Source organism: Ptiloglossa arizonensis, chromosome 8 (genome assembly GCF_051014685.1).
Source record: "Ptiloglossa arizonensis isolate GNS036 chromosome 8, iyPtiAriz1_principal, whole genome shotgun sequence".
In the NCBI taxonomy this organism is placed as follows: domain Eukaryota; kingdom Metazoa; phylum Arthropoda; class Insecta; order Hymenoptera; family Colletidae; genus Ptiloglossa; species Ptiloglossa arizonensis.
Window position 1 is genome coordinate 11,235,643 of NC_135055.1, and position 13,335 is coordinate 11,248,977.

General features: G+C 25.9%; 1 protein-coding gene across 1 annotated transcript; it reads left to right on the plus strand.

The window, feature by feature from the left end:
• Positions 1-8,747: 8,747 nt before the first annotated feature.
• On the plus strand, positions 8,748-12,886 carry Tango10 (transport and golgi organization 10). Its single transcript, XM_076318626.1, has 4 exons — positions 8,748-9,010; positions 9,474-9,690; positions 9,814-9,954; positions 10,439-12,886. Exons 2-4 carry the CDS (start codon positions 9,664-9,666, stop codon positions 11,696-11,698), a joined length of 1,428 nt encoding a protein of 475 aa, XP_076174741.1. The 5' UTR covers positions 8,748-9,010; positions 9,474-9,663; the 3' UTR covers positions 11,699-12,886.
• Positions 12,887-13,335: the final 449 nt, after the last annotated feature.

Below are 13,335 nucleotides of genomic sequence, written 5' to 3' on the forward strand. Positions count from 1 at the left end.
TACAGTCATCTAAACTACTATATCTATATATGTATATTAAAATTCATGGCAGTATGTTTGAACCATGTAATACTTGAACAGTTATATCAGTTTCATTGTTTTATTTTGCAAATTTATCAAGAAAGTTACATATTATAAGGAGTGGTAAAAACGTTTCATTATATTCATATTTTTTTTTATAACAAAAAAAAATATAGATTACATTTAGAAAAATATGACTTTGATGCTGTTCTTCATGCCTTCACCTACAAAATCTCAGTTTTGAAATTTTAATACATTTTTTTTGCAGATTGAAGTAAACACTCAGTATATAGATATATTTAAATAAGTCAATAAATTTTGTTATAGACTTTACTATCTCCAAACTATTATTTATACATTTACTTTATTTTATACATTCTAAAAACCCTTAATTTCGTAATTATTCTTCAGCACATTTATAACAGTATTTGCCTTTCTAAATGTATTTGTATCATGTTTATAATATTTGATTCATTTAAGACCATTGTTAATGAAACAATTTAACATTATGTTCATATCTTGTATTGTATTCACAATTATACAGTAATAAATATTTTTGTAATTATTATCTATTAATATAATTGTCATACTGAGTGTATAATTATCATAGTGATGTTAAAACTATTTTAAGACAATTTTATAAAACATATATAAAATGTTCTTAAAAACATTTAGTTTTTTAATGTAGAGAAAAATTCCTTAATATTTTATTTGTTAAATTCATAATTTCTTAACTAACTAGATTCAGAAATTTCAATTTTAGAATTTTCCATAAAATCATCTTTTGCATATATGAAATTTCTTTCATTGTTACACATTCTTATTTCACTGTATTGTAATATGATATCTTCTAGAGTGTTACCATAGTTATTAAATTGCAGAATAATTGCAATTATTTTTTGTACTACCCAAAGATATGTATTGATTGATATATGAATCTTCATTTTGTGTTCAAATGCTTGAAAACTGTGTTTAAATTCTATATTACATAATAAACATATCATATCATGGGACTCCAAATAATGAGTTCTATAAGATTGTAAGTTTGAGAATTCCTTTAAACATGTTACACAATTAAAACATGTGTTTTCTGCAACACTATCAAATCTTTGATATTCATAAAGAGAAATTAAGCGTTTCAATCCAAGAATTCTCACTGTATCATTCTGAAATTCTTCCATCCTTTGTTTGTTGTCTTCTTTCAACTCCAAGGAATCCAAAACTATGTGGTGATTTATTAAATGTTCTGTTAATTCATCCATAATATACAGATCATTACAAAGCTGACACATCTCTACTTTAATACAATGCCATTTTTCTAAATGAAATTTCATTTGTACCTTTGTAAGACATATTATATTACACAGCTTACATTTAAATACTTCCTCATCATCGCATAGTAGAGGTATAACACTTAAATTAATACCTGTTTCTGAGGAAATATTAGCTGTTTCATTTAATACATTTAAATTTGTTGTATTTTTATTCAAAAAAGTAATAAGTTTTTCATTTATCAAGTATGTGTTTTCTTTAGAAAGTTTAATATCAGAATTACTTGTATTATTCGAATTATGATGTAAACCACTGTTTAGTGGTATAGATAAATCTATGGAATTGTTTACATTATTATAATTATCAATTGTTGAATGCATAGATTTGTGTCTTTCTAGCATATACATTGTGAGAAAATTTAATTTGCACACATCACATGTATGTGGACCTACAGTCTCTAAATGATAATTTGTGTTATGCTGTGTTAAAGATATATTATTGGTGAATTTCAGATTACATCTTTTACAATTCCAAGAAGTGACATTAGTACATATATGAATATTCACCATTGCAACTGAAGTAAGAACTTTGTTGCAATTATCACAAATATGGACTACAGATTTGTCATTGTGATAATAATATTTGTGACGCAAATAGTTTCTAATTAATGCAAAATTTTCTTTGCATGGATTACATCGCCACTTCTTTTTTTTTTTATTTATATTGATAGTATTATATTTACTAAACAGTTCACAATTTGTTTTATCATACATATTGTTTTTCCCCTTTGTAAACAATCTTAATCTTCTTTTAGGTAAAATGTTATATTTCTTCCTAGGTATAGTAATATCATTTATGGAAATATTTTCCAGTTTGTTATAATTATTAAAATATGGCATAAGTAAATTTGATAATTCAGGATCTTCAAAAATTGAATCATGTAAGAAAAACATATGTTCTTTTAATATTTTTTGAGAATTAAATTTTCTATCACATATATTGCAATGCATTTTTTTTGGTGTATAGATCATAACTTCCTCTTTATCTTTATTAAACATAAAATTAGTGTTTGCTTTACAACTTATTGAAAATTTATGTTTGATATCATTATCTATACTTTCCTGTCCAATATTATCAATTTTACATTTTTTTGCAATATTTATGTTAAATTTAATTGATTTCTGTCTTTTTATACCCCTTTCTGATTTCTGTTTAAAATTCACATGTAATATATAATTATATTCAAGTACATCACTTGTTTTCAGTAAAATATTTTCTTCTTTAATTACATGTTCAACATTTTTATTTTTGGTGCTATTAATTTCTTCATTAATTGCTTTTGATGTTAAAATGTTACATTTTGATTCTACTAAATGTGTATTTATTGCAATAGAATTTAATATATTACAGTCATTATAACTGTTACAATAATCTTGTAAATCTTTTGTGTATATATTTGATAAAAGTGCACTGTCCTTGAGTTTAATTATATTGTTATTTTTCAAAAGTTTTAATATTTTTTGTTCTTTATTCACACCACCATTAGTATTAGAATTTACTGCATGTTTTGACAGATGCAACAAAAGTGTGTGTTTCTTCTTATAGCTTCTTGAGCAAATATCACAAACATATGAAAAAGCACTATAAAGTGTCTTTGATTTTTTATGTCTTCCATTATTTTGATTATTGGTCAAATTTGGAAACTCTGATCGATTAATGAGTGAAATATTTGAAAAATTATTTGAGTTTCTTTCTTCATTATTTAAATGTTTTATGTCCATTTTCATTTTTGAAGTATTTGTTGTAATTTGAATATCAGAATGCTTTACCTTGCTCATTTTTCTCTCTGGTCCCATTTTTAGTATTAAATTACTATTTTTCTTTAAATTTATTTCTTGTGTATTAATGCAAGATTCATCTATATGATTACCTGTTTTTATTATATGATTTTTTTGTTGATTAGAAATCTCTGCTAGATTATTTGTAATATTAACAATGGGATTTGCATTCAAAGCATAAGTATTATTAAATACTTGTCCACTTTTATATGTTTTGTATGTTTCAGCAGTTTCGATCAGTTGTTTTCCATATTTTTCTGTATTAGTCATAGAATTCCAATTAAAATGATCAAAATTGGAATGCACTTCTTCAATATGTTTTTTAAAATATTTTATACGTTTATATATTTTTAAACAACAACAGCATTCAAAAATAAATTTATTGTTGTTGTTGTAGTACTTATTATTATAACTATTATTATTATTAAATTCTTTATTAAAGATAATAATTTCAACTGCAAATGATTTTTCTGAAGTTAGCAAGTTTCCTTTACATTGTAAATGTATATTCATTATATGTTTTTGAAAGTGAGACAGTGAATTAATTTTCACATTACAAAGTGTACACTCAATGCATATATCTTCATCTTCTACAAAATTTATCTTGTCCGAAAATTGTTGCAAAAGATTAAAAACTTGTTTACAATTAGTACACATTGCTACAACACTTTTTTTTACTCTAGATTTTGAATTAAAAATTCTTAATTTGTTTCTTGTTTGGTCATTTATTATATTCTGTTTGTATTTCAGAAAGAATTTTAAAATATTTTCTAATAATTGAGTATCTTGTAATTTGGATTTATTATTTTGTAATGTTTTTGTTTCATTAATTTCATTGTTTAAAGGAAATTTACAATTATTTTGTTTCAGTTCCATATTTTTAACTTTTGTGTCAATTTCTTTTATGCCATTTTCTCGGGAATTCACATGTTTTTTTATAAATACTGATTCATGATTTACAAGGGTACCATTATTTTGTTGATCTGAAATCAGAACTGAAAAATTATTTGATTCTTTAAGGGATATATTTAACATACATTGAATGTCATTTACTTGTGAACACATTGAATCAGTTATAGAATATTCCTTTATTTTAGACAAACTTAAAATGTCGCTTTCACAAACTGTTTTCTCTTCTTTCTTTTCCTCTAATTTTTTTTTAGTAAATTGATTTATCGAAACAAAGTCAATAGTTTTTAGATTTGTATCATTTTCTTGATCTAAATGTGTACTTTTAATCTTTTTTCTAAATATGGGATCTAGATATCTATTTTGATCTCCAAATTTTGTTATAGTTTTATTTTCCACATTTAATTTGTCATTCTTTTTTGTTTTGATACTTTTGTATTGTTTATATGTAGAATATTGTGCTTGTATAATGTTCCTTGTTGGATGATAATGTGTTCCTTCTTGATTCTTTGTCTTACTTTTAGTATAACTTAGAGTACGTATCAGTTGTGGTAGTGTATATAAAGAAAGATCTTCTATTCTAATTAAAGGTACTATCAGTTTTTTATTGTTTGTTAAATGTTTAGGTACTGTTAGATTTTCACTTCCTTCAATATTTTTACTTGCTTCTATTATAATATCAGAAGGATTCTTAAAGTTTCTTTTTCTTAATGTTTTTCTTGCTGCGTCAATGACATTATGGTTACATCTTTTTAATACGTTATACATTTTCTGTTGTTTTATTTTATTTTCTTGTATTTGACCTTCTGATTTTATTTTTTCTTTAAGTTTTCCATTAGCATTTCTATTTAACTTTCTGTTTACAATAGATTTATTCATTTCATATTTGTCTTCCTCTTCAAACTTCAAAATATTATAATCACTTTTTAATTCTGAATTAACTAGATTTTGAAGATTTGTTTGTGAAATAGTTTGTGTAACATTTTCATTATTTTTCAGCTTTAAAAGTTTTCTTTTTGGATTCTTTGTTATAAAATTATGTAAGTTTTTTTCATGTTTTGTTACATTTAAGATAGAGTGATTTTCATTCTGATACTCCTTTAATACTTTATTGCAGGAAGAAGTACCACTACGTAAATTACGAGAAAATATATTGGATTTACTATGGAAATGTGTTGTCATTTCTAAATTATTTTCAAATATTGTTTCTTGTTCAACTTGAAGTATGTGAGGAATTTTAGTTTTATTTAATTTCCTTTTGTTAGTGCAATTCTCAAACATAAATTCAGATACATTGGTCTCAGATTTGTTCACAATTTGTTTATCAATATACACGGATTTGATAGCTTTCATTTTTGAATTATCTAAAGTGTAACTAGTAACAGTTGAATCATTCAATGTTTCCTTCTGATATTTTTGTTTCATTGCAGACCTTGTTTTTATACGTTGTTCTAATGAATCCATTAAGTTTCCTTCCCCGAGTACTATTGATTTTATGTTATTTTTTTCCAATTTATTTATGCGATGTTTTAGTATTGTATTATGAGTAAAAGTATCCTTATGAAAAGTAGGAACAATTTGAATTTCTTCACCACAATTATCTCTATGACACACATGTTCCTCGTCTTCTTGATCACAATTAATCTGAATTTTATTGTGCAATTTAACATTATTATTTGTCTGTAAGTTTCTTTTATTAATTCCTTTTTTCTCTGATATTTTAAATATTTTATCTTTTGTGATTTCATTGTTAAATCTATTAGACCTCAATATTTTAGATGTTTGTATATTTAATTGAGTGTCACTAATGTTTAAATTTTTCTGTATTACTCTTTGCTTCTTTTGTATTCTTATTAAATGACTTGTATGTTTCTTTTCCAAAGGTCCACTTTGCTCTGACATAACTGTATGAATTGTATTCATCAAATTAATATTATTTATGACTTTATCAGTGTTATGGTTTTCTTGAATATATTTAAGTAGTTTTCCTTCAGATTCTGCTTGTATAATATTTTGGTCTTCCTGTTTTTTTTTAAGTCTATGTCTATGTTTCTCGATTACAGTTCTTAATCTTTTTTGTTTTGATTCCATAGATACTGTAATTACATGATGAATTCTTTTTTTATGAGCTTTTAATGTTTTTTCAGAAGAGAAAGAATCAGTACAGAAATCACAATTAAGTAATTTGGTATTATAATAAGAAAAGGTTGTATTTTCAATAGATTTTGAAAAATTACTCAGTTTTTTATCAAACTTAGTTTGAATTATCTTGGGTTGTTGAATGTAACTTATGTCTTGTTCTGGAACAATTTGATGTGCTTTTTCTTTACATTTTGTCCTAATTGTTTTATTTTCTTTTGACTTAAAAGTCTCAACAGATTGTGAATTTAATTTTGTAATACAAACAGGTAAACTTTTTTGTTCTTCTGTAAATTTATTATTTAAACATTTTTTATTCAAATTTAAAGCATCTTCTTGTTGTTTAATTGTATGGGTTCTCATAGAAATGTCATTATCTTGAAAATATTTGTTATGTTTAATTAAGTTTAAATTTCTCCTATTTTTTTTCTTACTTTTGGCACAAACATTATTTGATAACTTGCTTTTATTGGATTTTATTTGATCCTTGAACTTTGATTTTGTAAATTTAGTCATTGTGCATTTTATATTATCTTTTGTATTCTTTTGAATATTAATATCTTTGTTATTTTATATTAATTTAATGTTTGTACATATCACCTGCACATTCTTCATGTGTAGAATCTGAAAATATATTATAACATACTATAAACCAAAATATTATATTATTTATCCACACATATCAATATATTGTGGATCACTTCATTTTGATCTGTCATTTTATAAAAATAAATAACAATTTTACATATAACTAATTATAAACAATTTGTCTTAAAATTTTAATAATAACTGAATTAATCCTACTTACAAATTTTGATCATTTTTAGCAAATCTAATTTTCACTATTATTTATATCTTTTGTATTAATAAATATTTTTTATATTAGTACCTTTATAAAAAAAAGTTCAATCATGTAATTATTTTCAAAATATAAACAAGTGTATAATATTTACTAACGTAATATATTAATTGTACATACATACACAATTTATTTATGTGTATTACGAAAGTATACCAGTTATGACCTCTGGATTCTAATTGTAGTATGTTACTTCAAAACCATAAGTTTTACCCTCTATTTTTTGTTTATATAAACTACAATAGCTGCCAAATACATCCATAGAACCTTCGTTAATGATTCGTGCTGCAAAGAGCATGCGGAAGGTACGGATGAAGACCCCCTTTTCCTTTACGAGTTTTTAGTCGTCGCGCAACTAACAGGGTAGATGGCGATGCAGTGGCGTTACTGAAGTAGGGGTATAGTTTTGGTATCAAATCACAAACGAATTATAACATAGAAGTATAGAGTAGGCTTGGTAGACTTACGAGTGATACGAACATATTGTTTCAACAGTATGTATTTCATTACTTTTAATATTTCATATTAGCTGAATATAATATTGTATAACCTATAATTGATTAAATGAATCAATTAATGGTCTTAAAACTGACTTAGACTAATTGTAAACTTAGAACTAATGATTTGACGGGAGATGTAATGTCTTCGTTCGACGTCTTCGTGATGAACTTAAAACAAAGCTTACAACCAGATAAACAAACTTAACTATACATAGGATGTGCAATCAAAATTCTCTAAGTCTCCGCTACTTTTGCTAAATACATATATACTCAGATGTTTCACGCACTGTTATCGCCAACTCCTTATTATCTTGCTGACTTATTAGATTTCTTTCATACCGATGTAATCTCTCAATGTAACATCTAACTAAGAAGTGGCGTAATTATACTATTCAGTAGTGGTGAGACCAAGTAATTGATATTATGTCGAAGGATTGTTTGTCGTATAATACCGAATTAATATGAATTTGAAATAGTTTCTCAATATATACTATGTATAATGTAATAGAAAACTTTTGTAACGCTTAAATGTACGCTTAAATGTACGAAACGTTAAATATTTTAATGAAACGTAAGAATATGAATATAACTTTAATGCACTTTAATGAATTCATTTCTAGTAACACGAGTACCTTTCTTTCTTTCCCATTATGTGAACCTAAATTATATATGTAAGAATATAAGAATATAAGATACATATCACAGAATAAAGATCTGAGAATACACGGGACTTGAAAAATTATATTGAGCTGTTAGTCGTATCTCTGAAAGTAATCTCAATTTCATGTTGTTAAATTGTTCTATATTCCATTTGTGAAATTAAACGGAACAAGTTTTCTACGTTATCGACTTCGATGGTCCGGTTAAAACAGTTCTCAGAGTTGTCATTCTTAAATGCAATATGCATTGTAGAATACTGATTTTTCTCGAGATCGGTATAAATTTTATTTCGCATGTCACTTTTGTAAAATGCATTGTTTAATCGATATCTCATCTGTAGCCTAATCTCGTGATTTTTCTCTCATAATAAAAATTTGTCTATTCATTTATATACAACAGCTGGTATGGATTCTTTTTGGGATGTAACAGAAGTACATACACATCATATTATAATAAAACTTAAGGCTCTGTAGTATGCGATATGTAGTATTATTTATTTATGCAGTGCGCAATGATTAATATTTATTTATGGTACTATAGTTGGATTATAACTATCGTGTAGTGGTGCACTGCTTTAATATATTGCATTGTAACACATAGAAAGAAACATAATTGCTTGTACCACTAATAGAGGGCAGGTGTGACGGTGGCCATATTTGTCAAGTCGAAAGTACACATGTTGTCGAAGCTTGCGCCCCTCTGATTTGAGGTTCTCTAGTTGGGCGTTTCGTAAAAAGTTGAATTGTACAAATAACAATAACAAAATAAAGATAGTTGACTACTTTTGATTGGTTTGATAAAACAACTTACAGGTAAATGATTTAATAGTTACAGGTACAGAAGGAATTACAGAATTTAGTTATTTCTTTCTATTTCAGAATCATCGGTAATATCTTAATACTTTTCAGTAAAACACTATGTATCACTAGCTATTTCATGAAATGTCATTTATTATTATAGAACCAAATTATTAACAAATACACTACATTGTTTTTACATGAAAAATCTATACAAAACATGATTAAGTATAATTTATATTCTTATATATATATTATTACTCTTGTATACTCTTTGTATAATTTATATTCATATTTTTAAATAATAACGAATAAATATGTTATACTTTTTTAACTATTTATTGATACTTTTAAACTAATATTTTTTCCTTCTGAAAATTCAATGTACACATATGTCGCCTAAAAATGATTACAATTTATTTTATTAATAGATATTTTAACATTCATCTTTAGTATATCTTTATTCTTTTTCTTACAGTTATCTTGCTTTGAAAGGTACTATAATAATATATACAACGATTAATGAAAAATTGAGTGAAAAAGTTGTTTCTTTTGAAAATTATTATATACAATGATGGGAACAAATAAGTACTAATTGAGATATGCAGAGGTAACATGAATAAATATTACTACGAAGTACTCTTAGGTGGACGACAGGTTCTTCAGGAATGGATACAAATAAACAAGCGGAAGAAGTAAATAGCATTTCAAGTGATGTTGGATAATATAAAAATTCTAATACAATAGCGATTATAAAATTGTGTTTTATAAATTTTAATTTTATTCGAAAGAATAAATGTGTCATCTTCTTTATTTAGGTTGATAATTCACATACAGTTCTATTAAAGATAGCAACAGTATATGCTGAACGTCTTATGAATGATATTTGTCTTGTTGTTGATGGTATAGAATATCCAGCACATCGCCTTATACTTTGTGCTTCTAGTGATGTTTTCCAAGTAAGTAAATTTGTTTTTAAATCAGTATACCTTTAAAATATATTTAATAAAAACTCATGGAATGAAAAAATTAAAATAAAACTTGTCCTTATTCACATAAAATTGTAAATGAATTATAAATAAAAATTAGTTGTATTTGGTGTTAAATTTTATTTGTAAGGGAATATATATCTTGTAAAGTATCTGATGATGTATTAACATAAAACAATGTATAAACCATCCTGTGTGTTTGTCTATAATAAATATATCCATGAATGATTGTGATTAAACATTTTATTATAAAGATTTAATCTTTACAAGATTATGTTGTAATGGCACAATAATTAGTTATTAGATGGAATTTGATAGCATAATAGACTGTAGTCTTGATGATATTTTAATAATTTTGTCATTGTTATATTGGTAACATCTACTTTTATCAATTATTTCCCTTAGATATAAATATATTTCTAATACTTCATTTATTGTTTTTGTTTTAACATAGGTAATGTTAATGAGTCCACAATGGAGTGAATCGCAAGAAAGTAGAGTAACCCTTCAAGAAACACCACAATGTGCACCTATATTTAGTGAATTTTTGCGGTACTTTTACACTGGTCGAATAAGAATTAATTATGGAGTTGTCTTACCAATATTATCTTTAGCGGATAAGTATAATGTGAAAGATTTAATATCACTGTGTCTTGATTATATGCAAAATCATATCGCATTAGCTGCCATACATGGCACTCTAGTATCATGGTTACAATATACTTTGAATTGTGGTCATCATAATATTACTCAAGCATGTCAGAATTTTATCAAATGGAATTTGGAATTGGTAGCTAAGACTGCAGATTTTGGAAACTTCGATATAGATATTTTAGTATCATTATTACATCAAAGTAATTTAGTAGTGAAGGATGAGATGACATTACTAAAGTGCCTGGAATCTTGGTTGGATCATCAGGCAGTTCGTTTAAAATCTCAAATGTCACATGATGAATTAGAAGTTACACTGAAACAATTGGTGATAGCTGTGATGTCTCCAGTTAGATTTCCAATGATGTCTCCTCGACAATTAGCAGATTTACTATTATCTCCTTTGACAAAGAAGTATAAAGAATTTTTTGTAGAACGAATGTTCATTGGAATGTCATTTCATACAGGTCAGTTAGATAGAGTCAAAGAAGTGAGTTGTAATGAGGAGAATGGTGCATTACTATTTGAACCACGACTATACACTGTAGATACTTGTAGTTCCCTACTTACAATAGAAAATTTTCATAGTTTACCCTCTTATCATACCAGAACTCTTGTGTTTTCAAGTCATTCGTGTTTGGCAGAATATGCTGGCGATCTCGCGTGTGAGTGGGTTGTAGACATATATCCCAAAGGAGTCTGGTTTAAACAATTTTTTTTAATAGTTTGGCAAGGAACGGTAGAGATGCCCGAACATGTAAAACGATCGGTTAGATTATCACTTACATGTAAGGAGCCTCCAGTAAATAGCGATACTGATATGCGTGTGAAAATAGGTGTACTAATTTATGGATTACAAGATGGTGTTGAGCATATTGCAAGAGTTACTGAAATTATTCACAGGTTTAGTCAAGAAGACCGTGTTCTTAATTTGGATGATCTTTTACCGTATGAAGAACTCAATCCAAAACGAAGTTCTGTACTGGAAACTACATCTCCTTTTTTAGTAGGTCCAAACAAAGACATGCTTAAATTGCACATTGTTATTTCCCCAGCCAATTAAAAGACAGTCCTTTTACTTTATTCCAAAAAGCTTTATTTTACATTTTAAATGCATTAGACTCGTTTGAGAATTATAAAATATATTATTATGTATATTTCTTAGATGTTCAATTTTATTGACGTTTCTTCTTTCTATTAAAATAATACTAATATTAGATCAAGACAAAATTTTGTATCTGAAATGTTACGTACAGAAAATATGACATAAGAAAGTACTAAAAGACGAAATGTACTTTGACCATATTAATCAACATTCTATAAAAGAATTATTAGAAGATAATATTATTTAAAACAGCCGTTTCTACGAGGTGTGTTGTACGTGAATGCAATATGTGATACCGTATTCTATATATATAGTATTATATACAGATTATTTACATCACAATTATAAGGAGGTTTTTGCAAATGTATTTATAATAATGACATGCTATTTTTTTAAATCTATTCATAATTAATTTTAAACATTTTTAAAATAATGGATAAATCTAAAGTCACTACATATTCAACAAGATAGGACTAACTTATACAACAACTTGTATTTGTATTTATTATTTATTAAATGTATTTATTATTCAAACTAGAAAGAATAGTTTTCTAAAATTTTTGTAATTACAATATTTTAGAATTGTCTCTTCTAACAGTTACACACCTCACTAAAGGTTTAAGAATCGCATAAAAATCTCCATATAATAAAGTTTTAAAAGAATCTCTTATATTATGAATACATTTGTGAAATAGTCCTTGTAACAAAGTTATTGAAATACCCAATACATAAAAAGCTGTATCTTTAAAATTACAAAAATATGTTTTTCATCGAAGTTACACAGTTTTATGGCAGGCATAGTATGACAAAATATTTCTATTTTAGGAGGAAATGTTAAAGGATATTTGTTCTCTTCTTGTATCCAATAAATGTCACACTTATCAACTTATTCTTTTCCGAACAAGTTGTAAGACAAGACTTTTTAAATCATATTAATTTCTACTATTGAAGTGGTTATAGATCACCAAGATACCATAAAATGTTTAAAGATTTCAGTTTGATCACTTTGTCCTTAGTTACTGTATCTAGGTCAACATTTTAAACAGAAAGAAATGAAAAAATATACTTTGTATTATATCTTGTTTAACTTTTTAAAGTTGGTAAGGAGTTTTGTTAAAAAAGATGTAATACTATATTTAAAAAAGATTTGACTGTCTAAGTTATTTCCACTATTATTTTAATTTCTATCTTGAAAGCAGATTAAAGGAGCTATTAGCTCCATTTCTGAGAATAGACAATCTTGAAAGAATTGATCAATGTTCAATATTAAATTTCATGTAAGGAAAAAATTCAATGTTTTCTGTCATTTTAAGTTAATTAGTGTAACTAAATTCATTGCTATGAGTTGCTATAACAGTTTACAGCATCGACTTTGTATACGGCACAAATTTGTTAACAAGTATGCAACATATTTTTGCTTTTTCTTTTTCTATTATGTTTAAAATTATATAAGTCATTAGAATCCCATTGATCACAACAAATGTTTCATTAAAATGGTCTCTTGGATGTCGCCTATAAATTAGGTATATGCATGTATCAAATGTGTACCATTGGTGCCCAAGAAATTAGAGTTCAGTAAGCTAAAACGTCACAGG